This window comes from Camarhynchus parvulus, chromosome 4 (assembly GCF_901933205.1).
Source record: "Camarhynchus parvulus chromosome 4, STF_HiC, whole genome shotgun sequence".
NCBI classification, from domain to species: Eukaryota; Metazoa; Chordata; class Aves; order Passeriformes; family Thraupidae; genus Camarhynchus; species Camarhynchus parvulus.
Window position 1 is genome coordinate 18610916 of NC_044574.1, and position 27842 is coordinate 18638757.

General features: G+C 39.6%; 1 protein-coding gene across 3 annotated transcripts in view; it reads right to left on the reverse strand.

Moving 5' to 3' along the window:
- CCDC149 (coiled-coil domain containing 149) overlaps positions 1 to 27321 on the reverse strand; it is a 51065-nt gene extending 23744 nt beyond the window's left edge. For all 3 annotated transcript variants that reach the window (XM_030948157.1, XM_030948154.1, XM_030948153.1), the window contains exons 1-6: positions 27190 to 27321; positions 18865 to 19026; positions 18293 to 18331; positions 7488 to 7595; positions 1846 to 1962; positions 346 to 518 (exon numbers count right to left, since the gene is read on the reverse strand). In XM_030948157.1, coding sequence (XP_030804017.1) covers positions 346 to 518; positions 1846 to 1962; positions 7488 to 7595; positions 18293 to 18331; positions 18865 to 19026; positions 27190 to 27237 — 647 coding nt within the window. In that variant the 5' untranslated portion in view covers positions 27238 to 27321. The remainder of the gene's footprint in view (positions 1 to 345; positions 519 to 1845; positions 1963 to 7487; positions 7596 to 18292; positions 18332 to 18864; positions 19027 to 27189) is intronic.
- Positions 27322 to 27842: the final 521 nt, after the last annotated feature.

A 27842-nucleotide genomic window follows, 5' to 3' on the forward strand; every position in this document is an offset into this window, starting at 1 on the left:
CACGGGGGGTTTCTGAATACACAAAATTTTAATATTCTTGCTTTTGGTGCCATACAGTGATGGGAATAAAAAGGTCTTCTCTTCCTTTTCCTTGTTTAGCTTTATTTGGGAACATCACTGGCATCTCTGTAGCCAAATACAACACTGGTAATTTCCTGCAGCCTAGATTTCTCAATATTATTTAATGCTTAGTTACAGTATAAACAAAACAGGCAAAACGAATTTCCAAAATGTCTTAATTTTCATTCTTGGATATATTTTCTTTAAAGTTTTGTTGTGACTGACTTCCTGATACTCCTATTACAACAGCACACTGTTTTTCTAGGGAAACAGTAAAGCACTCACCTGTTCTCCATGCAGAGAGCATCTATGTCAATGATCCGGTTTTCATGCCCTCCTAAGACATGATTCAACTCTTGGTTCAGTCTGTCAGACTTGTCTTGGTAAACAGAGCGTTCCTCTTTCACATCCTGTAGCTCATCCAGTGCAGCCTGAAGATCATATCTCAGAGTCTCAATCTGAGAAGAAAGGAGAGCTGTATCAGTATGAGTTTAAACAATAGCTAACATAGGATCCAGCCTGAAAACAGCAACAAGCACATGTTTGAACAGCATTGATTTTGGACAGTCAGAAGTCTTTTCAAAGCTCATAACCCCAGGTATTTTTACACAATTTCATTTAACTTTGAGTTAGGTAACTCTACCAGTTAGATTAGTTTGAAAAAATTTCTAGAAAACAATTAAAATGCAACAGCAAAAGAAATCTCAATCCCTACTGTAATTCTGTTCTACAAACATATTAAGATGGCTTTATCATATAATTTCTAGGACTTCAGGAATTAAGTCAACAAACCTTGTCAAAAAGCCTGTAAGAGGGAATTTGCACTAATCATGGGACTTGAGCAATGAGGCTCCATAAAGTAAGAACTGAAAAAGTACAAAAATAAGCAATCATGGAGGCAACAGGATGAGCTGTGCTGTTAAGCAAAAGGGTGAAGAAGTCCAGCATGAAAGATACTCAAGGACAAAGAGCTGCAAACTTCCAAGGAGATGAAACTGAGTGTGAGAAAAGTCTGCAGGGACGGAAGTCTCCACCCACACCCTAGAAAACATGGATAAGCCAGGAAGGACAACAGACCACCATTTAAAAGAGGCTGGGTGACGAACAGAAAGAACACAAGCTTGGTAACAGAGTTAGCAGGGAGGATCACGCTGTTGGAAGAAGACCAACAGCCTTCCCAGTAAGGTACAGTGGTGCTGCATTGAGGGAAGACTGAAAAACTAGAAATTCCTGGATCACAGAATGGCTAATTCAAGTAGGAATAAGTGTGGGAAAAACTGAGAATGCAGAGCCACAAACTGTCCAGAAATTTATGTATCAGTGTTAGGGAAAAAGTCTGATGCTGCATGGTAAAGAGCATTCATACAGACCTCAGGAAGGGAAATAGGTCTTGATGTGAGATTTCTTCAGAAGAGGAGAAGAAATAGCTTGGAGGCAGGAGGAAGAGGACACTAACAACACTTTTACAGAAATTTTGATTCAGAGGGTATCTTTAGGAAGTACATCAGCCACTGCACACTGTGTTGAATACTTTTAAGAGCCTTCACTAAAGGGTACCTTTTATTGACATTCAGTGACAATATCCAATTGCCACAAGTTGTTGTGGAACATTAAAAAAAAGGAGAATCAATAATCTAGAGAAAAAATTCCAGAGATTAGGAATTCACTCTAACCACTACTTCCAACATCAATCAGCTCCCAGCCCTTCAAACAGAACAGAAATGATTTAGTTACTACTACAACAGCTCTGTAAAACATGACACTGTATGCCCATTTAATTATTACCTGCTCTCGAGCCTTCTCCAGCTGCTGAACGAGGTCCTCCCGTTCATGTGCTGCAAAGTGGCGAGCCCCAACTTCATCATCCCCCAGTCTTTGCTTTGCTATGGTCATTCGAAGGAGCTGCCAGGACAAAAACAGAATCTGGTAAGCAAGAAAACATAGGCTGTAGCAGCAGAGTAGATCTGTATTAGGAAGAGTGAAGCTGTCAGCTTTAGATTTCAGCTCTTCCAGGCCAAACAGCTGCTATTATTTAAATCAGAGGGAGGCTTCTGAGCTGAGGGTCAAATCCAATTTTTAGTGAAAAAAATCCATTTGGATAGTCAAAGCATCCACAGGAATTGAATCAGACCCTGCAACAAGAGTCATCAGAGTATACAAATTATGAAAGACCAAGAAAACACAGACATGTGGTCAATGTTTTTTAGGAGTGACAGGAACTAATTCCACTCAGACTAGAACTAGAGAATTATGAGAAAGCCTCTTAGTAAATATGTACATATTAAAATTCTCTGCAGCAGAGAAGTCATTCTGGTTAATAAAAAGGAGCAAAGTGGCTAGTCCAGCTTCATTTTACTGACACTACTTAAAACCCCTCCTGTGCTACATCACTGCAGAATTTGTATTAACAGCTGCTAATACATTTGCTTATGCATTATTTTTTAGTCTACTCACAAAAGCTAATTCATGTCAAAAGCAAAAAAATGGGCCAACAACAAAGAGACTTGGCCAAAATGCTCAAGCAAGTAATGAACTTCTGAGCTTGTGACTGCTGAAAACAGTCTGACTTGAATTAATACACATTTACATTCAATATCCAAAGCAAAAAGCAACAACCTTTCAAGGACCATGTAGTATTAAATACCAATCCATAAGGCATTCAGCATTTACAGATGTCTATACTCAGTACAACTAGGCCTCATCTTTAGGAGCTCCACAGAGACCAGGGAAACCCACTACAATAACCAGTCTGACTTTCCCTGTATCTTGGACTGCTCCAAGGAATTAATGCACACCATTATATTGCAGAGTTAGGAAAAAAAAATCAATCTTCTGAAGTAGAAGATTGTACATTAAAATCTCTCTTTGGTATTTATGGGATGCCAGTCACCATAGCTACAATGTGCCAATTAAAATCCTGCTGATGCAAGACGGACTACCAAAATCATCCTCCCTGCTTATTTCAGCTCCAGTTCAGTGCAAGTCACTGAAGCTAGTACAATGTGTGCTGATAAGAAGTTCACTTGTTCAGGGGAAGCTGTGGCTGCAAAGTAACTGGTTTTGGCAAACTATATTTCACTATCCCCACAGGTGAAGTGCAAACTACTGCACAGATAGTAAGGCTGAGTGGATACTAAGAGATGTAAGTCCTATTAATTTCTTTATCAAAACAAGTTAAAAAGGCAACTAGCAAACCATAGAATGGCTTCACAGCTATTGGATTTTCTTAAAAGCTAGAGTGCTGACGAACAAAAGGTGTGATCACGTTATGTCCTTCAATTCAGATAAATTAATTTAATTTCTAGAATTTCTCTCTAGTGATAAAGACCACAAAAAACAAATGTAATAACATTCTGAGGTTTCAATCTTGTTCAAAAAAACTGGAAATGAAAAGAGGAATCACACTTTATTAATGTCTCCAAAGCCTGCAGCAGAGCAAAACTTCTGCCTAACACTTGGCACCAGGCTGGGAACTGGACCAAAGCTGTCACTCATGCACTATGACCAACTCTCCTCCAGCCCAGGAGGGGGTGAAGCATAAAATGTAACTGCAAGCAATTAGAACTTGCAAGGTCAAATACTCTGTCAATAAAAGGAGAACTCTTTATTTACTACCAATTTTGAGGCAAAAAAACCCCAAAACCATGAAGCCTTATGAAAAGAATGCTTCAAAAATCCAAACTGATCCAGTAAAAGCAGCATTATTAACATACACAAAATACAGTAAAATATCAATCCATAAAACAACAGAGTGCTTCTTCCACACAGTTGGCCAATCAGAAAGTTGACAGGGCAGAACAGGCCAAGTCGTTTAATTCTGCATTGCGAATGTCTCATGAGGCAGCACCACCTGCTATAAAATTCTTCCCTGAAAATGCTGTGACCCAAAGAGACACTGTTATGCCAGAGGTTTAAGGGTTTATTTTATATATTAATGCTTTGTTATAAACTTTATACACCAGCCCTCTAGCTGCTAGTATTTTTGTTTCTGTCATTCAGAAATCACTGAGGAAAAGACCACTCAACTTCATTTAGGCTAACACTACCCCTCAGGATTCAGCAAACAGCATTCACAGCTGAACAGATTTAAATTAATGGCACCCTCCCAGAGAAAACTCCTGCTTGTCAAGAACCTATAAATTGTTAACTAAAAGAATCCACTGCTGCAAGCACTGTCTTTTTATTTTAATATCACAGCTTCTTTTTACATCACTTTCAGCTATGACAATTATTTACAAAGTAGCAACGCTGTAGTAGCCCCACAATGACTAAAAACGACATCACTGGGATAGGTGCTGTGCAGGCTAGGAGTCCATAGGCAATACCTGCACCAAAGTTGGACACTCCTGATTATCAATAAAACACGCAGAAAGAAAAGGGAAACAAGCACAACCAATTCTTCATGGAAGGCAGAAACCATCGTGTTTAGCCACAGTCACAGCAATTGTCTTCACCATGTTATCTTACAAAATCTTAAAATGTGGACCAGAACTTGCAAATGTGCTACCTGAAGTCCCAGTTCTGCCCCAACATACACACCCCATTTAACACCTTTCCCTGCTGCTGCACGAAGGACTGTCTGCCTGGCAATAAGGAAGTGACAGTAACACGGCAGCCATTGTTCTCCATGCACCTTCCTCTCGCTCAGCACCGCTCCTGGCAGCTTACAAAAGCAATTCTTTGTGTGGGTAGGCATTCAGGTAAAGGCAACTAAGTCATCTTGTCTTGCAGAAGTCTCCAGTTTCTCTTAAGCTTTCCATTTTTACCCTTTCACATGAGAGAATTAGATATTTTAACTATCTCCTTCTATGTTTTACTAATTGTTTCCAAGCATTGCTGCCAAAACATTAGGAAGGAAAAAGATTAACTAATAACTACCATAAAGATAGAAGAGTTTTCATGTGTCAGAAGTTGCAAGATTGTGATCAATCATAAAAATAAACAGCCTTAGATATCTGTCACTGGAATGCTGCAGTCTAACTACTGCTGTATTTTTCAAACTGCAGCAACAAATCCTTCCAGAGACTGTCTGAACAAGTTTTATTATGTGCAACAACAAAATTCTACTTGAAATGAGAGGAAAAAATTATTTCAGTTAAACCAAATGCAAGTAATTCATTATTGCCTGATGACGTGTTTAACATGATTTCAACAAGTAAAATATCTCCGGTTCAAGGTTCTCCTGCTAATCCAAGTGACTGTATCCTACTTGTAGCAAACATTAAAGCAGTGAAAAACAAGCCAAGCCATCAAAACATTTCTTTATCAATAGAACTAATGTGTGATATTTAAAGAGGGTTTTTTTTCTTTTTTGGTCCTGCAAAGCTCTTGCCACTCAGTGACAAAGCCTGCATGAGTCACCCCTGCTCAGACATAGGCAGAATTGTTCATCCATAAGCAGCTTCACTTGCTGCAAAAGCAGCTGTTTGTTCATCTCTTGCCAGAAGTCAGGCTGACGTAGACCAGCTGGGCAGGATGCCCTCCCTCACTTTGGAAAAAGCAGTGAGAAGAATGCAGGGGAAAAATGTAAGAACAAGCAAATTATTATGTTTTTTTTTGTTTTTGTATATACCATGCATTATCTAGACTCCAGTGCCTGAGGTATCCCAGCTGCCAGTACAGAAGAACTGATGAGCAGAAGAGAATGGCTTTGTGAACAAACCTAGAATTTTATCACTGAAGCTTGTAGGGAGAGAAATCTGACACAGGAGGAGAGTGTTAAATCCCTCAGAGAGATGGCAATGCTTTTTTAGGCACTTCGAAAACCAGCAACCTGACTCTAAAATAAGCTCTATTTCTCATTTACTTGGAGAGTGAAGAATGTGTTCCAAAAATGAAAATCCTAGTCTAAATTAATCTGTGTCTGATGCAGCTCTTTCCTCCCACTCTGTATTTAGTGATGCACTATTTTGTACCTTTCAGAGAAAAGCACACTGGGCAGAATAACCCCTTTTGTACTTTTCCATTCATTTTGAGGATCATGAATTTAAATCCAAGCTGAGAATACAGATGTCACAAAGATAACTAGCCAACACCATTTTAACCCACAAAGGTGAATCTAAATAGCGCCAGTTCAGGCATAAAGAAGGAGGCTCTGTGTTACCAAGATCATATATCGTCATAAGGAACAGAAAGAGGTACATAACCTTGATATTTAAATGTGTTGCAGTTTTCCTACCTTTGTTTTCTGTTTGTACTTACAAGCCCTTGCTATCTATTCAGGACTGGCTTGGGAAAGGCTGTGTGGCATAATATTGGTACTGGAGAACTGAAAGGCACTGACTTCTACACAGTAATACAGTTCGAACAGTAACATTCAGATGAAAATAAACAGTGGGAAATCTGATCTTTGAAGAGCTGAGCAAGTTTTGCTGAATGCTATGCATACTACAAATCCAGGTTTCTGGATACTTGAACCTTTCCCAGCTCTATGAAGACCTTGAAGGGAGGTCTGTGACAAACAGTGAAAAAACTTGCATTATCACAATATACTCATGTTTAAATGAAAATAAATAAAATAAACTTAAATGGAAAAAGACAAACCCCATCTGAATAATTAAAAGCCATGTCATTTTTATTCAAATTTTAAAATGCCATAATTTTAAAACTGTAGTTGAGGAGGGAAGTTATCATTATTTGTTTCAATTTTTTACTTTGTTAACCACTTCAACTCTCCAATTCAACCTCTCACTAGTTTGATCTCTGAACGTACTTTTGCATAAAGCTCCAGCTGTGAATGTTACACACATTTGGCTTGACTTTAAATATTTCAATTAATGGAGACAACAGGAGTTTGATTAATACCAAATGGCAGATTTTGAGCAATGTTCCATATAACTTGCTAAATTTAGCAATGAAATAAATTGGTTATGTAAGGGTAATGGGATGAGGGCTTAATAGAAAGCTCACTATACATGTTTCTGATCAACTACTCCAGATTTTTTTAAGGGAAAAATTATGCTCCTCCAGCATCTACTAAAATTTTGCAGTTCAGTACAAAAATTATCACATGTAGAACACATACTTATCTGTAGTTATTTGTAAGAGAAAAGACCAATAATAAAATAATTTTTTTTTCCAAAAAAGAAAGGAACATAGAAAGCAAGGCTAAATACAAAATACATCGTTAAGGACAACAGAGCAAAAGCAGCATTCAAAAATACATAATAAGATGCACTTACTGGTATCCTTTACAGCTTCTGTAGTTTCACTGCTCTAAGCACTCTTGTATTATAAAAATATTCTACAAGTTCTGTAACCCATTATTTTATTTGTTTCCCTAAGAAGTAAATGCAAAACCCTAGCCCAATCTACACATTCCATGAGAAGTTCTGTAACCCATTATTTTATTTGTTTTCCTAAGAAGTAAATGCAAAACTCTAGCCCAGTTTACACATTCCATGCCATTTAGTGGCAGTTTGTAATACCTTATTGTCCCCTTGTACTTCTCCCAGTCTCTGCTGAAGCTCTCCAATCTCTTCTCCAAGATGTTTATTTCGATCTTGAGCCTCACTTAGTAGCTGAGCAAGATTTGCCTAGAAAAGGAGTAAACATCAGTCAGAAGTCAGTGTCTGTGGAGAGAAGTGTAAGTAGTGCTTGAAAAGAAAGCCTTGAATTAGTCCTTATCCACCAACAATCTTTACTTTTATTGTTGGTGGTACCCAGACTTCATGCTTCATTAGAGAGATAACAAGAAAAGTCACCTGGCTTCCTTTATCTTTCTATACAGTAGAAAATACATACAGCATGACTGCATACAGACCCCCACAACAGCACACAAACCTCAAACGAGACAAACTGAAAACATCTATGCTGGTTCCAGTATCATGGCTCGTGGGAAGAATTCAATTCAGAATACTTTGACAATATTTATACAAAGCTGCCAAAATAATAGTTTTAAAGTTGCATATAATTAGACAAAAGGCACAGCTGAGAAAGAATTATGATACAATGAAAGTCCTTAATAGTGTCTAGAGCAGATTTCCAGCCAGTAAAGAGGCTGTCAGCCAAAGTCCCTGACCCTGTATGGAGCTATACCATGGATATCTACTACTGCAAAGCTTCAAATATGACCTGGTTTTTGTTGTTAGGTATTACCTAGATTCTGGAAAAACAGAGGTGAAAGCTGAAGTTTAAAACCCAACCACTGCTCCCCACCCAATAATCCAAGTTAAAAGCAGTCATTCACATTAACCTACTAAGTTAGCAGGGCAAGCAGTCTGGTTTATGATCTTACAATTTAATTACATCAGTTTGATCACTAACAAAAAAATAAATGCAATCTGCTCTTTTCCTATATATGCTATCTGAAAATGAGCAAATACTACAGGTAAATTTATTCCATTTTTACCCTAAAAACATCTCATGAATATACAAACATTGACTCAAAACAGGAAAAGCCTACCAATGACAGCTTTTCTAAGAGAGTTAGAATCATAGTGGCTAAGGTGCAACCTTTCAAGACATTGCCTATGGACAGGTGTGTCATCCACTGCCATAAATCTCAAGAATATGAAAAGAAATTTAAAAATAATCTTCGGATCTTCTAAGTATGACTTAGTAAAGCCTTGTGTATCAGAGTCAATATCTCTGAGCCACCCTTACACATACTCCCTGGATTTGAGGCCAATGCATTAACTGACTGTAATTCATCAAGGGACTGTTCCAAGTTCCCTTTTGGTATTTTAGGTTTAGTTTTAGATTCCCTACCTGCTGTGCTTCTCTTTCAACTTCCCCATTTCTCTATTCTGATATCTCTCTTTTTCAATCTGACTCTTTTACCCAGTGATTCTACTACCACTGGAGTCTCATAGGATGTTTTCATTAATTTTATCTTTACAACTCATACACTGCCAAATCAACAAGGTATCTGATAGCCATTACTGCAATCTTGCTCCTTGTTCACTAACAACTGCTATTTCTACATGTCCTGCTTTACATTTAAGAGAACTGTTAAGAGGAATGTATGAATGTAAATAGGAACATGAACATAGCTGCACATGCATATGACCATTTGCAGGATTAGACTATTAAACTACCGAGTAGAATTTTGCACATTATTATTGAAGAAGGTAACTCCAAATTCCAACTGGTCTAAATTAGTAATATCTTCAAACTTTTGAACAGGAAAAATAAGAAACTGGCAACATCCTACTTGATGAACAAGAAGCCTAAGTCACTGCTACAGCTTCTGTACTTCTGATGCTTTGAGACCAAAAGTTCAGAAGAAAGTTAAAAGAAAGTAAAATTTCACACAATTTTGGAAGAGATTAAAGCATTTTTTAAACTACTGCCAAACCTGAGGACTGCAATAAATAATTTGGGGAAAAAGTGTAATAGCAAAAGAACCCCTATAAATAGCCAATTTATAGCCAATACAGGACTAAAATTAAGCTGTTTCTAATTTTATTTTCAAGACAACAACTATTCAAGCAATACAAAAGATTCCTCATGTATGCTTTGGTGGACTGATCTTTTTCCTACCTTTTAAACAAATAGTGTAATAGTCATTCACAGGATGAATGAATCAAGGAGCTTCAGAACACATTCAATCAATGGCTTCGAAAAGTACTTCTTAATGGCCATTTAAAAGAAAGAAAACAAATAACCCATGTTTGCAGGAAACTATTTAAATTGAAGTATCTATGGCTACTGCTTAGATGCAATTTTTTATTTTTTTAAACAAAGTTTGACTTTCAATAAAGCCTGCATTAGTTAAAAGGAATATGATTTGCACAAACCTCTCTGAAACACCTCTATTTATAAAGCTCCTTTTTATGACGAATTGGCACAACTCTTAACACTGCAATAGCACATGTAATTTCAACACCTGGAAAGAACTCAATCTCACTAATCAGTGTTTACAACCGTACCGCCAGGATTTCAGCAGTCTGTAGTTAAAACCTGGCTCACAGTAACGGCAGGAAAGGCATTACCATGCCTATACTAAATCTTCCTGCTCAGATTTATTTCCTTTAAAACCATTTCTCTGGGGTTGCAATTCTATGCTGAATTTTATTTGTCAGTCATATAAATGACTTAACGTGACAAAAACCTTTATACTCACGACAGAGGTTTTGGAAGAAATTTGAAACAAAGACTTTTAGACACCAAAATAAACCAGCTTTTTTTGACCATGCCAAGAGCATTACAATGAGCTAAGTATAGATTTGCTCCTTCCTGCAAGCCTTGTATTGTACTTCTATTAAACTGAAATAACCAAGCTATGTCACAGAAGTAGTCTCCAGCAATTACTCATTTCCCTGGCTTAGAGGTTCCATACAATGTATAATTTAGACTGTTACGAGTTTCAAAGGTTTTGGCAAGACCTCATTAAAGCTCTTGGTTAAATATGGATAGATGGAGAAATATTTGATTTTCCAAAGTGCTCTATTAGGCTTAAGGACAGCCAGCCAAGAGGATATATGGATTGATACCTGGACTTGGTACCATTTCTTAGGCATATATAGAAAAACATACCATATGCTTGAAAGATGATAAAACTAACAACAGAGGACTGCCTTAGTGAACCTGCAAGCATATATTTTTTGAGGAAAGTGGAGAAATTTATGCAAAGGCAATGGCAATTCATTTTTCCATTTGGCAACTCTTTTCAATAGTCATAGAACAAACACAGAATTCATTCAGAAATCCAAGATTAGTTACTTCAACAGACAATAAAGTTCATATCATTTACCTATGCAAAAGAGAACAACTCTCTGTAAATTAGCCAAATTCAGCTTCTCAAAAGTCAATTTCTTCAAGAGTTTCTTTTGATTTTAGGTGAAGCCTTTAAAAGACTCCTGAAACTGTGAAAGAATTTACTTTCACTCACACTACACAAAACTAACTCCAAAGTACTGATGAAGAGAGGTTTCTGAGGCAGGAAAGAAGGGAAAGATGCAGAGGTACCTTTCTGATGCCTCATCTTGTCTTCCCGCTGCAGGAGTGGAAACTGTTTCTCCTACCCTCTTCTCAATGCAGCTGTTTCTAATACAAAACAACAAGTATTGCTTCAGCCCTGCCTCTGTAGCTGGCCAGTATCAGATAAGCTTGCAGAGCTCCAGCCACAATCCATTTCTGGCAGGTTCTCTGGAGCCTCTGCAGCACAACAAGCTATTTGTTTTATATGCATCTGTTATGGGAAGCTTGCATGTATCATTGACTCAAACAATAGCTGGAAGGGATTCATATTCATAAAGATCACCAAGTCCAACTGCCTGTGCCTCACAGGACTGCCCCAGAAGGAAGGCACACCCTTGGAGTGTTGGCCAGATGCTGCCTGAACTGTGGCAGGCTGATGTTGTGGCTACTTCCCAGGTAAGCCTGTTCAAGTGCCCAACCACCTTCCCAGTGGAGCACGACCTGAGCACTCTCTAAACCCCCACTGCAGTGCTAGACATAATACACTGTTCCCATATTCCTTTTTTCTCTGACCAAATAAAAGTGCAACCACAGCCAACAATCCCATCACAAGCTAAGAAGAAAGGAGAAAAAGATGGCTCTGAGAGTGCCAAGTGGAAAAATACGGACAAAAATATCTATAAATACTTATTAACATAAATATAATAATAATACTAATTAATAAATATAATGATTAATTAATATAATAATTAATACTTATTAACATAAGCCAGTAAATACCTGTCAGGCAGCAACTGATCTTTGCTCACTAGTGACCAATGGCCTGATGAGAAAAAACAGTAACTCCAAATAGTCATCCCTGGCATTATGCACTGCACTGGAGTTTGGCTCCTTTAATCATTTTGCAAATCTAGCTACACATACACACAGCGTTACTTTTCTTCAAAGCACTTTAAAAATGATGGACAGTAACAGTCTTTAATACAGCTCTCAATTCTTTTGCACATAAATCTTATCCAACACTTAAAAAATGGGAATTTAAAAAAACTTCACTTTTTACCTTTAGGTTACTTCCTTAAAAATAATATGGCAAAGGGGGGAAAGGGGGAAACTACCAATATACCTTTACAGTTTAGAAGTATTTTTAAATACAAACATTCCTATATTGCAATTTACAGTCTTTATGTTTGTTCCAGCTACACCTTCAAACAAAGAAGAACACTGAATTATAGGTCTGACAGAAAAAGGTTTGATGAAACATTCAGCACACTTGATGGGTGTGACTGATCACAAATTTAAGCGCAGTTTCTCCTCCAATGAATTCATTTGATTGCAATGGCTGAATTAATACAGAAAAACCTGTTTTACTTACCAACTACCACTGTTCACTCCAAGATATGGGAACCCTTAGCACTAGCTTCCTTGCAATAAAATCCTCAAATTCTTGTATTTTTCTCTTTAAGATGAAAAACCAGAGAAGACTTTTAAAATTACAGATCCTGGGTATACAAACCAAAATACACTTAATATGGGTCATATTTTCATGCTGAAAAACAACACCAAAAATCAAAGCTTTGTCAAGCAGTCACTTGACACAGAACAAGAGAAGAAGAAAATCCTCTCCTAAACTTTGCAAACTTTGAGATAATGCACAAAAATAATCAAAATGCCTTAAACATTTTGAGTGTTGCAATTAATTGATGGAATATTTATTGAGAGTACTCAGGCGCAGAGGTGTGCACAAGTGTCTCCTCTATTCCATTAAGGTAAGACACAGCAACCAGAGAAGAAGCTGTTGTACACATCAGGCCTGAGGGACTATCACATCTATCACATGAGGATTTCTTCTCTCCTAGACTTCACTGGTGGCCTTGGCAGCAGTTGGTTAATGGTTGGACTCGATGACCTTAGAGATCTTTTGCAATCTAAATGATTCTATGATTCTGTGTTAGTACAAAACCTATTTGTTGAAGAAACAATGGTGTCACTTCACAAAGCATGACTCCTAGTGTGGCTAACAAGTTCTAGGTTTTACATACTGCCACCTGCTCTGACCAATGGAATAGAAGATCTCAGAGTCCAGAAACAAAAATCTCTCAACTGGCTATGCTCTTGGAGCTGGCACATTTTGAAATCCATAGGAATATTGCTTTCTATGTTTTGCAAGGACAAACAATGTCACTGTTTTCCAACTGCTACCTCATGCTATGGGAGTCAAAACTCATGCACCTAAAAACCAAAGCAAAGTGCACCAGTCCACATTTGGCACATGCATAATGTTTTTCATCTTCAAACCCCTTGTAGAGAGAAGGAAATCACATTAAACTTCACAGCACCGCTGTGAGATAAATACAAAATTATTCCTTACCCTGTAGTGTATTTTATCCACAGGTTTTATCTCACAGGACTCTGAATGCAGCATTTGCACCTTAATACAAGGCTAGCAAAACTTAGTGAATTCATTCATTTACAAGAAATAGCCACATTTGTCATTATTTATGATCATGTCATGAACAGTCATAAGGTAATCCCTGAAGTTTGTTTCAGAAGTGAACTGTGATAGCCAAGTACACTGAGCTAGAAGCCAGAAGTGAAACAGATCAAAATGGGTCCATTTGTGGTATGCCACAGCATAATCCTGTCTGGAACCTCTGGTCTTTCTGATGCTATGCCTGCCCAAAAAAGCCATGCCCAAGGACATACTCATTAGCAGGAGACAAGCTGTCTGGCCAGCATCTCAGCGAGTGGGTACCATGCTGCTGTGATACCAAGGGCCCTTGAAGCAGTCAGAATGTTGGTTTGAATGAATCACCTTGGGATATCCATGGATAACTGTAACAGCATTAAGGGCCATGACCTTCAGGTTCTCTGGTGGGCCTTTTCGGCTGGTAGGAAGATTAACCATCAAGCTGTGCTCTGTACTAGGAATGCATCACCATTACATATGGGACTTGGTATTAGGAGCCTCAAATGTGGTTCTATGACCATGGGATCCTCTCTAAGGCTCAGCAGCTGCTTGGGAGACACAGGATCCACATGACTACCTGAGCCTACCTTTGCCAGTAGGCTGGAGAACTTCAAAAGAAGAGCTTTACTCTTGAAATTATTTGGGACGGAATAAGGAAGCTTAGGATAGGGTGGGCAAGCCAAGAGACTGGGATAATGGGAAGAGAAAGAACTTAGCAACTCACAAAGCAACAGAGCTGAAGTGTAATTCCTTTGACCACAGGCATGTACAGAAGGAGACTACCATAGAAGAGCCTTGTAGGAAAGCTCTAAGACTGTACCACAGAACCAGCACACTGATGCCCCTCCAAGGTCTCTAACACATGCAGCATGGGGGATAAAGAAGAGGAGTTTGAAGACTGTGTGCATTTACAGGATTACAGACTCTGGGATCATGGAGAATCAGTGGGATAGTTCATACAACTGGAGTGCTGTGAAGGGATACAGGCTCCTTAGAAAGGACAGCAAGAAGGTGAGGAAGTGTCTTGCCCCTCACCCTTTCTTCTATGAGGGTGCTCAAACACTGGAACAGATTGCCCAGAGAGGCTGTGGAGTAATAGAGAATCAAAACCATACTGAAAATGGGCAACCTGCTCTAGGTGGTTGTGTTTGAGCAAGAAGATTGGATTAGTTGACTTCAAGAGCTGTCTTCCCACCTTAACTCTTCTGTGGTCTCACGGCGTGCAGTTCCATTGAATTTGATTCCTTGTACATTTAAAATACAAATCTAAGACCTCCCCAGTGACATATGCATTGCAACTTTACTCCTGACACACAGCCCCAGTGCAAACCCACTATCTCCAACTGAGTGATCTCACTGAGACCAAATTAAGGAAAGCATATTTAAGACTGTGGCCCCACACAGTTGTTTTCCTAACCATGCATTTTACTTCACCTTTGTTTATTCAAAGGATCTCATTTGTATTAAAAGAACTTCCATTTCATATAGAAGGTTGAAGGATTCACTGATTTGTTATTTTAATGGCAAAGCTTCTCCCAAACTGAAGCTATACAGAAAATTTAAGCAACGTAGATGAAAATAACAAGCAGTATATATTAAGCCAGAAATCCAATCTACGTTTTTTTCTTTAAGTTGTAAAAAGAGTGCAGCAACACTGGCCAACAGATACCTAGTAAACTTCCATTAAAATGTCCTGTATCACAGCAAATGCATAAAAATACATATCATTGCAGAACTGTAGAATGGTAGAATTTCTATTTATATAGGATGCTCAGCAGATGCTATGTATACAGAGAAATATTTTAACATGTGTTTCAAAATGGGGAGAGTTTACCATTGTGCTGGCTTCAGCTGGAGTAGAGTTAATTTTCTTCACAGTGGCTGATATGGGGCTATGCTTTAGATTTGAGCTGAACATAGGGCTGATACTATGGAGATGCTTTTGTTCTTGCTGAGCAGGATTTACACAGAGCCAAGGCCTTTTCTGCTTTTTGTACTGCCATGCTGGCAAGGAAGTTGGGGGTACATGGGGGCTGGACGAGACACAGCCAGGACAGGTGACCCAAACTGACCAAAGGGACCATGACCAGACCATGTGACATCATACTCAGTATATAAAGTGGGGGGAAGAAAGAGGAAAGGGGATGGGGGGGTGTTTGCAGTGATGGCATTTGTCTTCCCAAGTCACCATTATGCTTGAAAGGGCCCTGCTCTCCCAGGGATGGGTGAACACCATGCCTGGCCATGGCAGTCTTGAAAGAATTCCTTGTTTTGTTTTGCTTTGCTTGTGTGAGCAGCTTTTAGCTTTTCCTATAAAACTGTCTTTATCTTGACCCACAAGTTCTGTAGCTTTTACCCTTCTGATCATCCTGGTGAGGCAGTGAGTAAGGGGCTGCCTGGGATTAAACCATTACAAACATATCTAAATTAATTTTAACATAAAATGCACTCTTCCTAATTAATATTGTCCTGAAACATTTTGCCCCTCCATTACTTATCCAAAAATTAGTCTACAGCTGACACCATAAGACATTATAAAACTACCTTCAACCACATAGGCATGAGGGGCCAGGAAAGCACTGACAGCTCACAAGCTGTGAACAACACTAATGGTGAAACATCTACAGTAGAAATAAAGATTTCCGTAGCACTGTTTCTCATTTTCTGCTTCTGCTGGTTGGCAGAATGTGATACACACAGAGTAATCTTTGGATAGAATCATCATAGTATCACAGAATTGTTTTGTTTGAAAAAGACCTGAGAGGCAAACACAGCTTTGAGCAGGAAAACACTACAGAGCACTGCATGGTAAGATACCTTAAAGTAACAATTTTACAAAACCAGATTTTGAGTTAGCTGCTTGCTGACAGAAAATGTCTGCTGACATGATATTTCCATAAAAAACATGAAAATTCTGTGCTGGAAAACAGGATGAGAAAGCATGGTAGAAAACAAGACACTTTAAGCAATCACCAAACATAATTGATAATAAAAGGGAAAAATGAGGACAAGAAGGAGAAGACAGTAGCAATTCCAACCCACCTATTACACTTAAGGTTCTAGACTGGAATTTCAATAATAAGCAGTAATTTTTCAGTTGTGGCAAACCAATGCAACAGATAGCAAACTGTTAAGCATATTGTGTTTTCATCTTATTTCTGACCATGAAAACAGTATGCACTTTTGTGTTGTGTAGAATTCATTGGAGGATCAGGGTCTCCTTTCATAAAGTGACTGAGGTCACAAACTTCTCCCAGCACACATCTAGGGTTCCAGGAAAAAAGGGAATGGAAGAAACACAAAACCAAGAGAGAACTTCACTCTTTCTTAGGTGAGAAAATGCTAAGAAATGTATGTATGGTAATAATGGAAAAATATTCATAACTTTCTTTTATTATTCTCTGATGCATTTCTCAAAGCAAAGCTACACTCTTCTTCAGAAAGGTTGCACTAACTACTCTAGGTTATCCACCTTGTATGCTACAGACACATTTCTCAGGAAAATAAAAGCTCAAGAAATACACTAACAGTCTACTACTGCACAACCTAACATATATATTGTTCTGGGGGGAACCTATCAATGACCCCATTTTCTTCCTTTCACTACTACCTAGCATGAATACATAACTTCCTCAGGGAAAAAAAAGACTTCTAGGTAGATTATTAAAGGTTTTCAAGGCACTTACCCTGGTAAGACAAATGGCCAAAACTTAATACAATCACAGCTTCTGAATTTAGACTGAACTTGGCTAGTATTTTAGAAACAAGTGTCAGTTTTATTTGTTTTTAAAGATGAAAGATTAATTAGAAGAGCTATGGGACGGCAAATCTCCCTTCCTACTTATCTTTCTGTAATGATCCATACACCGCTTTGGTTGTTTTCTTTCAACTGGATATTTCTCAGCAACACTCAGAATGCACAAACTTGTATCTGGTCATAAAGTTTTATTAGAATTCTGTTGAAATAACAGAATTGCAAATAAATTATGCTAAATAATGAGGAAGTTAAATGATTCTACACTGAGCCACTGACTTCTTGGCAGCTACTTGTTTAAGTGCCTGAAGGAGTAATTATATTGCCTCTGGAAGTTTAGTTTAAAGCAACCAAAACCCTAAGCCGTAAAATTTTAAGCAAATAGCAGGAACTATATGCAAACTCTCAGGGAAAGGGTTATGAGTAAAACTTCTGATCCATTAACAGGATGTAATAACCATGTTTTAAACATAGTTAAAAGACTTCCAAAACTAGCAATTACAGCAACCATTTTGTTGCTGTAGGTTGTCCTCATCTCCCTGCTCCAGACATTGAGTTTTGCGTACCATTTTTCTCTAAAAATTAAGACAATTTTAAGATGTGACAACCAACATTCTGCAATAGGGACACACTATGTAGATATCCAGGAACAAAAATGCATGCGAGCAGGCAAAAAGTTTTTCAGGGGAACTATAAAATGCAATTATCATTGTTTTACCACTTTATCTCATAGAGCCAAGTGGCCTGGGAGAATACTTAATGGAAAACAGCCCTCACAACAATAAATTAACAATTATGGAAAGCAGACAATGCATTCCCAGCTTACTTTTAAGTATGAGAAGTCCTGTCACAAATCCATTTTAGGACTCAATATGGAAGAATAAACAAAAAGCAGAACAACCTCAAGTCTCTGTACACTGACCAATTTCAGTCTCAGGTGAACACGAAAGCAGTAGCCATATATTCTATGTTCAGGTATTTCACAGTGAAATGTGTAGACAAAAGCAGAATTTCACAATTTAAAGACTGAGCTTTTTAATACTCAGAAATGCCTGCTTTTTAACCAGATCTCTGAATTAATATTTTTATTCTTTTGTGAATATACTTTTGTAGCAGATAAATAACATCAGTTGAAAAAAAATTCCTACCTGTTTCCTCTTTTCAGGTGGAAGTGATGGATCCCCATCCTAAAAATAAACACATATATTTTATTGGCAGCTTATTTCTGAAACCAGAAACTATATTAGTTCTGCAAATCTTAATTGTAGAACAGGTATTTTAACTAAAATGTTATCAAAATTTTTTAAATACTGCTGATTAATACCAGCAATACTAGCTTTAACATAAAAAAATTCTCTAAAGTTGAAGATTTGTTTACATTTCTAGAACAGCAGTTCATTACAAATTTGTGTTGCATTAATTTTCATACTGGTACATTAAGTTGCTGTGGAATAATAATACCACAGTCAATTTTTAAATGGAATTATCACTGAAACGAATTTCCTCAGAGCATGCACTGTGTTTCTGTGTCCTATATAACAAGCACTGCCTCATCACTGCAGAACAAATGAGTAATAATATGATCAGGGCTGTGCAACTGCAGGACTACTGCAAACAAGTACCTAAACATTTTTACAGCAGCCATTATGGACTTCTTTCCAATTTTTTTGAGGTTCACCTTTGTCCCCCAGTTACACAGTCCTCATAAAGAACAACCTACAATCAGCTCCCGATACTTCTTTTTCAGAGACTGGTGTCGCTCCCGCAGCTGGTTGGCCATAAGTTGGTACTGGTCTCTTTCCTGCTGACAGGTGTCCAGCTCTTTGGAAAGAATGAGCAATGCCTCCTTTTTACTTTCGAGTTTCCTTTTGCACACCAGATACTGCAGAAGAGAAAAAAACATACATGGAACAAGCCATTTCTACCCAAGCCAGTACTGAATACAAGAGGCTCAAGTTCTTCTGTGAAAAGTTGGAAGATTGCACAAGACCAAAGTCTGCCACAAATTGTCTTGACTTATCATTGACAGTCATGGGGAAGATATTTTGGATAGAAAGCTTGAAATCCATCTGTAAGGCTACATGTTCACATGACCCCTGTGACATAGAAATATTTACCAATTTGAGTTTCTCATTCTTTTTCTTATATGCAATAGCATGAAGAACCTTGCAATTTACCCTGCAGCCCTGATAAGGCTGCTAGAAGGAAGAAACATTTGCAAAATCCCTTTTCTACATGCGTTCACAATATCCAGCCCCCAGGCAGCAACCACTCATTCCTGCCTCAACTCCCACTGCTGTCCTTCTCCCCACTACCAGCATTGTACTCTGGGCTCAGCCTCACAGGTGGACACTGAAATGGAGCTATGTTATAGCAGAAGGGGCTGCAGGAATGATAACCAAAATTTGCCTTGACTATGAAACAATTACAGTGTGGTGCCCTAACACCAAACGTATAAAAAAAATTAATTCTGCTGTGATACTAGAGGCTAATGCTCATTTGAGGCAAAAAAATGGGAAATAATGCAGGGATGCAAGAACACCTAAAAGAGGAGAGAAGGCAGAGATGAGCCTTCCCCTGCAGCCATAACTTCTCATGTGAAGGGGTCATGCACTAAGCAAAGCAGAACATACAAATCTTAGCTGTTCTGCATTAGTCTGACCTGCCTCATTGCCTTTCCACATTGAAAGGAAGAGTAACATGGATGTCATCCTCAATGTTATCTGTCAGAACTTTCAAGTAACTTTCTTCACTTAACATGATGTTTGATCAGCAGATTCTTATTACCCATCACTTGTCACTGCCCATGCTAAAGTATGTCTTTCCATTTCGGATGATACTGACACACAACCTGGCTCTACTTTCTGGATGTGATCTGCAAAAGACCAAATACCATAGCAGTCATGAAAACAATTTATAGTTTCATTATATCCTCTGACAAGAATACTTTGCCATTATGGGCTCTTGCATAAAGCAGCAACATCAGCACTTCCACACTGTTCAAGTCAGTGCTATTCTTTGGGACAAAAATCATTCTTTGTATGTACTACTTGCTTGGAATTAACTTTGTTAACCTCAATTTCAAGTCAATGAGAGAGGAAAAAGTGAGTTTGGTATATTAGTACAGACAACCTTTCCCAAAAATGGTAAATGCTTAGTTGCAAAAAAGTGGGAAGGAAATGAGAAAAGCAGTTCCAAGAAGGATTTGAACTATCAAAAAGGACACTTCCACCTTGGATTAATTTTATTTCTGGCAATACTGAAGTTGAAATCCTGCCATAAATTTTCTGGATTATGATGGCTTGGCATCAACAAAGGCAAGTGTACCTATGTACTTATGTCCTTACTGATACCTTACACAAATGTCAAATCCCCTGATAAAGGACTGAAAGGTATGAGAAGCTAAACTTTAATATTGTCAGTAAGTGATTATAGTAAACTGCTTCAAACTCGATAAAGTAATTCCTTCCCTTACAGTGAAATATTTGTCAATTTCTCTTCTTTTTTTCCTTTTTCATCCCCTAAGTAATTCTATAGCAAGCCTTTGCTAAATTGTTTTTAAATATTAACAATCTGATAGAGTAGTTGCAAATAAAAATTAGTAAAAGCAAACCTCACAACCACTTTAAAAAACCCCAACCCAACAGCCTAATCCCTGAACCAAGCAGCCTGTCCTGGTCCTTTACCAGGAAGAATCCCATGAAGAATGAAGCTGACCCATCCAGCCAACACCTGTGTGGAGTGGAGCACCCTGTACCACACACACAATGTGAGTGGAAAGAAGCCAAACATCTTGCCTGCAAGCCTTGCCACAAGTGCTGCTGGATGAAACCATGTATGAGAGTCAGGAGTGAACCAGAGCATGTGGATTACACTGTAAAACCCAGTGCTTACCCAGCAGGAAATACAGACCTAGCAGCAAACAAATCTTGCTTCTGCCAAGAGTCACAGCCCTCTTCAAAGGACACATAGAGCATATGAGAAGGCTTCACCTTTTACAGCAGCATTGGCAGGGGCTGGGGAATTCTCCACTACCTATTAGCCTGAGGATAATGAACCACAAACAGATTGTAGGGACAGTAATGTTCAAGTCTGAATGAAAAGGAATAAAGATGGCCTCCTTGTTTAAAATCTGTTTTAACTAGATGAACTATATACTGATGATATTGGCATCTCTCCTCAGTGTACAGTTTGGATTTTACTACAAAAATGACCACATAAAAGATTTTTTGAAGTAATTTTTGCCTTTTACATATATTGACTTTCCCAAATAAATAAAATCAGTTATAACATAATAATTTGTTTCCACGGGCTTATGGTACAAGAAACAATAAAGCCAGAGCATTTCTGTAGAATTTGATTATTCAACAGAGCTATGTTTGCAGTTGCCATTACCATTACTGAAGGAAAACCAAATTTCACAAAGATGGACCTCAAAGAGGTTATTCAATATATTTATTTCTGAATGTTAAAAAACAATGTAGCAATAATGGCCATAAAATGACCTAACAGCTGTATACCAGAAATGGGTTCTAGTCAGGGAAATAACTGAGTCCCATCAGTGATTTCCCTTATATAGACAAATAAGTGCAACAAAATTGGTATGCTGTCAAAAAGAACACAGGAGAGTGACAAGTTGTTTTGGAGCAACGAAAGCAATAAGGCAAATTTTCTCAAACAGTCTGAAAAAAAGTATTCAGTAGATGCTTCTGGCATTCACTCATGCAAAGACTTCTTCCCCTGCAACTGAAGGAAAGCCCACATCTCAGGTGTTTTTATCAGTGAGACAAACAAGTGAATTCTGTTATGCACTATAGTTACTATGAAATATTCTTACTGTCTTTTGTTTCTTTTTAATTATTGGTACAAAATAATCTATGAATTCCAAAATCAAAGTTAAATGAGAACCAGCTGCTATACATTCAATCAAAAAGTTAAAATGTACAACTTTTCATATCTGTCTAGTGGCTTTTATCTACCAATGTGCTGTTATCTGCAATAAAGTAAATTATAATTGCTACAAGGAAGAACATAATAATTAAAGGGATATATATGACATCCTACATAACTGCCTGAACTGCTTTACAGCCAGATGACTACTTTAGTGAAATTGAGTAAAAAGAGACTGACATTACAGGAGAGTGTAACTGCTCCAAGGTGACCCTCTACATTGAACACTTACTATTTGTCCATTGCTATTTTTAGTCACAAATCTGGGTAGATCTCATTAATGACGCTGTAGACATGGTCTAATAATCTGATGAAGCTGGGACATGGTCAAGGTTTTAGAGTTTCTTTTTTTAAACCAACAAACACACTGAATTCCTATCAGAACTTTCTTAAAAATTTGTACAAATTCCTGGCCTATATTTCAGTATTTAATGACAATGTCATGGAAAACATCTAATTTTCTGAGAGTAGAAGTAGAGATACTATCTCCAGTCTGTGCTTTGGAATCACTGTGGATCATATTCTGTCTTCTCTTGACACTTGAGGGCCTTGTGTCCTCAAATACTGAAGGGCTACTACATTACAATGGGCCTTGAAACCTATCATCGACCATGCTCTCTGAGAAACCATGAAGTCTACTCACCATCTTTAACAAGAGATCCAACTGCTACCAAACTGCCTTAAGTTTTATCAAATTTCTCCTGACTGTAGTCTTGGAGACAATTCTGTTGTAGAAACCGAACGGTCCCAAAATGCATTGCTATCTCACTGTTTGGGACGTTTGTTGACTGTGTTTCTATAATGTTGCTCCCCTTGACTTCAGATTAAACTGTTAACTTATCTGAAAGAGTCAAGCATTCAGACCTAGAGAAATTACTGGCCATTTGCTTGCCATTCACTTCCTGATGTGATTTATCTCTGATAAAACCTAAAATAATGCAGTGACCACAGTTTTATCCCACCATATCAACTCTGCTTTTCCTGCTGCCCAGCTCTAGCTTGACTGGCTGCCTCCTGGCTGCTGAAACACAAAGCAGGCTGGTATCACTCCCTGATGACAGAAGTGATACAAGCAGCTCCTCAGAGCACCATGTCTTGTCTTGATGGCAATGCTACCCCACACCACCTTCACCAGCCATTTAGGAATACCATAATTTAGCAGTTAACACTACTGTGCTAGGTGGCTCAGCCCTCAGAAGTTTTGTATGCTGGGCATCAGACAACACTATTAATTTCTCTGTTTGTTTCACAATATCCCTGTGGGTCTCTTAGTCCAACCTGAAACATGGAAACATGAAAAGCAAACACTTGTTTTGTTACCCAAAAGTCCAGCATGCAGGTCTTCACAGCACCCTCCCACAGCTCCAGAGAATTTTAGAGAGCAGTAAATCACAATGCCAGCTCTTTTAGCATTTTCATTTCATTTTCCAAATGTCAAAGGCATTACAATGCCAACCCAACCAACCAGACCTTAGAGTATCCACTCCACTTTGTTCTTCCCTACAGCCCCTGCATTTGTGCACATTAAGTAAAGATTAAACTAGTTAAACTAGTGGCTCCAAAGCCTGTTAGTTCCCTCATAGAGGTTTGGCAAATTACATTTCATGCTTTGTTTGAAAACGAAACATGACAGAATGTTACAGCGAGAATACAAACATTAAAATCTCACCACTTTTCCTTCCTCTTCTCTCTAGTCTGCATAAAAATTGTGGAACCAATGGGAAAGGTGTGCTCTGCCAGTTACAGGCAGGCTAGGTATCTCTGCTCAACAGTTTGGTAAGTCCAAAATTATTAGGCAAGGAAGCTCAAGAGACAAGCACATCACCTCCCTCTGTGCTGCTGAAGACCATACACAGTCAATAACCAAGAAATAGGCTCATGTGAATGAAAAATTAAACGGAAATCACATCTCTTCAAACTAGCTGTAGGAGGCACAGTTACATATGAGTAGCTGTAAACAGCATACACCAAACACTCTAATGTGTGGGAGGTGACAAATGAAAGAGAAGCATTTTGACATTGGATTTAATTCCAGAGGCTGGCAAATCTGAGGCACCTTGATGATCATCTAGTTCCAAGTCTGCTGCTGTGGACAGGGACACCTTCAACTAGTCCAGGTTGCTCAGACTCCCATCCAAACTGGCCTTGAACAACTCCAGGGATGGGGATGAAGAATGGAATGTACTCTTGGGATAGTATTTTGATATTTATGATCTGGCTTATGGGGGACTTGGGCCACCAGCAAGAAAGTTCTTGCTGCAGCTCAGTCTCTTGTGTCAAACCAGCAGTTACTGACCAGGTCCTCACCCTACAAATTTACACTAACTTTTAAGTACTCTATATGTGTGTCACTGAGTGACATAAATGTTAGATGAAAATCAAGAGTCCAAGCAGAAAAATCACATGGTAACTCAATGGAGTAATTAATCTTTCATATATGTGTGTGTACCTATATATACATATACATATATATATATATATATCTCCATACATCCATCACCAATATGTAAAATAAGCTAGAGAATAGGAGGTAAAATGTGGATTCCTTGCTCCTGAAGTGAGTTCTTCCACATCCAGTTTGTGAGATTACCAGTGGAAAGAATAACTCTTTTATGCTCCTTCAGTGTTTGCTAAGTTGGCTTTGTCCCAGTATTCCTACCCACGTCATCCTATTCAGTTAGTTTAAAGAATGCTCAAGGTACACGTGGTGCAAAGATTGTTCAGAGTACCAGGTGCACACTAGGCCTGAAATACATGTGGCTGTAAATTAAGTGGAAAAATACATAAATATGGAGGCAAAAGAACAAGCAAGAAGTCAGTGGTGAGCATAATAAAAACAGAGAAATATATGTGAAAGGGTAGAGAGCAAAAGGCACTGAAATAGAACCAAAGTCAAAAGGAAAAAGAGTAAATATAGAAAAAGACTGAAACAGACAAAAATTTTCTTATTTTCTAATGAAAAATGAAAAGGCAACCTAGAAAAATAAATGCTGTGTGTACAAGTGTTGGTGCATGAGGACCAAACATTCATCCTTACCACTTTTCTTAACACCTGTAGCACCACAGTTTTAGAAGTCAGAGTTGCTTTGACAAGTATTCCAATTATTCTTACCTTTCAAAGCTAGAAGATTTGGCTTATGCAAATGAAAACGTATGTGACCACAGGTCTGAACCCATCAGCTTCTGGTCTTTTACACCATCTTATGTTTTAACTGTCTACCCTGCATTGGGAGAGTGTTTAGAGCTATTATGTCTTTTCTTGCCTGTGTTACCTCGTATTTTGAAAGCATTTCACAATTTTTATGAAATACACAGGGGATGAAAATTACCCAGCAGACACTGAAGCTAGGAGGCCTTGAGAGAATCTACCACTGAGGGATATGGTAAATTTTTTTACAGGTTACTTCAGAAGTCAGAGCCACTTTCTCACAGACCCATTAGGATCTGGAGTTAATGGGTAAAACACATGGAGTGAATTACAACAGCCAAAGGAAAAGGAAGGCAAAAGAAGAAAATCTTGACAGCACCCAGAACAACAGGCTGTAAGCCTGCTGTGGAAACAGAGAGAAAGTAAGGAAAGGTGGAATGTAAGTCACTATGCCTCTAATTTTTCCTGAAAAAAAGAAATTATATGTATGTTTAAGTATCTACAAGAATGCAGCTTAGCACAGTCATTAAACTTTACTACAATCAAGAAGCCCCTAAACTGAAATAGGTGTTCAATTTTAGGATAGAGTTTTTAGGTTTAACTACATAAAAATTTAAAAAGTGCCAAAGTAATTCTAAATGACATTTTAAAGCAAGGAACAGCAACATTTCCTGTGAACACACCTTGTGATTTGCCTCCCATCTGAAATCACCCCCATCCCAAATAAAACTCCATCTGATAAATGAGACGTCAGATTCAACACTGCACAACCAGAATACTACTAAAAGTGCACTTTTCACTTTCTCCTGGATCATTTTGTGTTCTTGGAAGTCCTGTATTCACAGTCTCCAATTCTGGATGCACTGTGGTAGCACAGATCTGGGTCCATACAAACTCCCACTGAAAGCACCAAGAGCAGTGACAGGTTCAACATCCTAAACTCAAATATTTATCTTTTTGACAGGTCAGGGCTTTAGGCCTTACACTCAGTTAACATAATGGAGGCAAAGCCCTCCTGAAAACAAGAGAATTCACCTGTGTGCATCCTACTGTAGGACAGCAGACTCAGTCAGGTTTACCCAGGCCAATGCCATTTGCACAGAAGTTTTATCTGCTAGCTGTAAGTACAAAATTACTGTTTTTACAGTAATGCAATGTAAAAATCAGCATGCCAACCTGCTTCATGAGTTTGGCTCATTAACAGATTTGTCTTCAATAATACTCATTTAAATGATACTGACCTCAAGTTGGTTTGAGTTTGCTAACTTACCCTACGTGAAAATATGTACCTATAAAAGCTGTGGATGTTTTAATGGGCATGCAGTGGACAATAAAGTTTCTATTCATGTAACTGGAAAATCCTCCACCTGTTGAGGCTCATGGACACGGTGCTATTACATTCTTTTCTCCCATAGTATAAATGTCACCATGGGTCTCACAATCCTTTCATATGTGATTGAAGTGAAGTGAGAACACAAAGCATACGGCACAGAGGTAGCCCGGTCACACAGGCCGGTGCCGCAGCTGGGCTGGGCTGCGCTGCTCCTCCGGGCCCGAGGCCTCGGCCACCCCCGCAGCTCAGGGAATCCTGGGCGGTTCCAAGCCAGCCACAGCAGCAGCGGCAGCGCCCTGAAGCTGCTCTCCGCAGCCCCAGCGCGGTTAACACACGGAGCGGCTCACAGGCCCTTCTTGCGGCGCTCCGCAGCAGCGCCGGGCCGCGGCGGCAGCCCGAGCAGGGCAGGGCCGGCGGCAGACGTGGCCACAGGGCGCAGCCGTGCCCGGCACAGCTCGGCGCCCTCGCCCGCTGCCAGCCGTTCGGCCGGGTCCCCTGCCGGCGGCTGTGCCCCTGTCCCCGGCATTTCCTCGCGGCGCGGGAAGCAGCCGGGCCCGCCCGCCGCTGCTCCTCGCTGCCCGGCGCCCCGGCCCGCGGCCCCCCCGCCGCCTCACCTCGCTCAGCAGCCCCTGCCAGTCGCTCTCGCTGCGGTGGGAGCCCATGGCTCCGGCGGGCCGCGGCGCCGGTGAGCGCTCCTCCCGGCCCGGCCTTCGCCGAGCAAGCCGCGGGAGAGGCGGGGACTGCGGCCACCTCTGCCGGCCCGCCCTGCCCCCCGAGTGCCGCCGGGGCCGCACGGCCGAGCTGCCGGCGGGGCCGGGCCGCGGGGCAGAGCGGTGCGGCCCGAGCGGCACCTGCCGAGGGCTGTGCGGGAGCGCCTGGGGTGCGTGCCCCAGAGAAGGGTCCTCCTCTCCTTACGTGCGCCTCCTGCATGACAGCTAGGCACTGCTGCCATCCCAGGCCCTGGACAGCCAGGCTTCCGTGAGGACTGGTCCATGAGGGAAGCGGCATCAGGGAGACTTTTGTATTATATATGTGTGTAACAGATTTATGTACGCACCTGTGTTGGGTGTGTATTGCGAGAGGACAAAGCAACCACTTTCTCAAAGCATGACAGTGGAACACTGCCCACTTTGGGCACAGATCTCCGTTGTAGCTCAGTTCACGGAGGTGTAAACAACCTCGTGACCCAGGACTTGATCTGGCTCCTTTATTGTCCGGTTAGCACAGACGCTCCTCCATCAGCGCTGGAACCCAAGCACGGCGCACA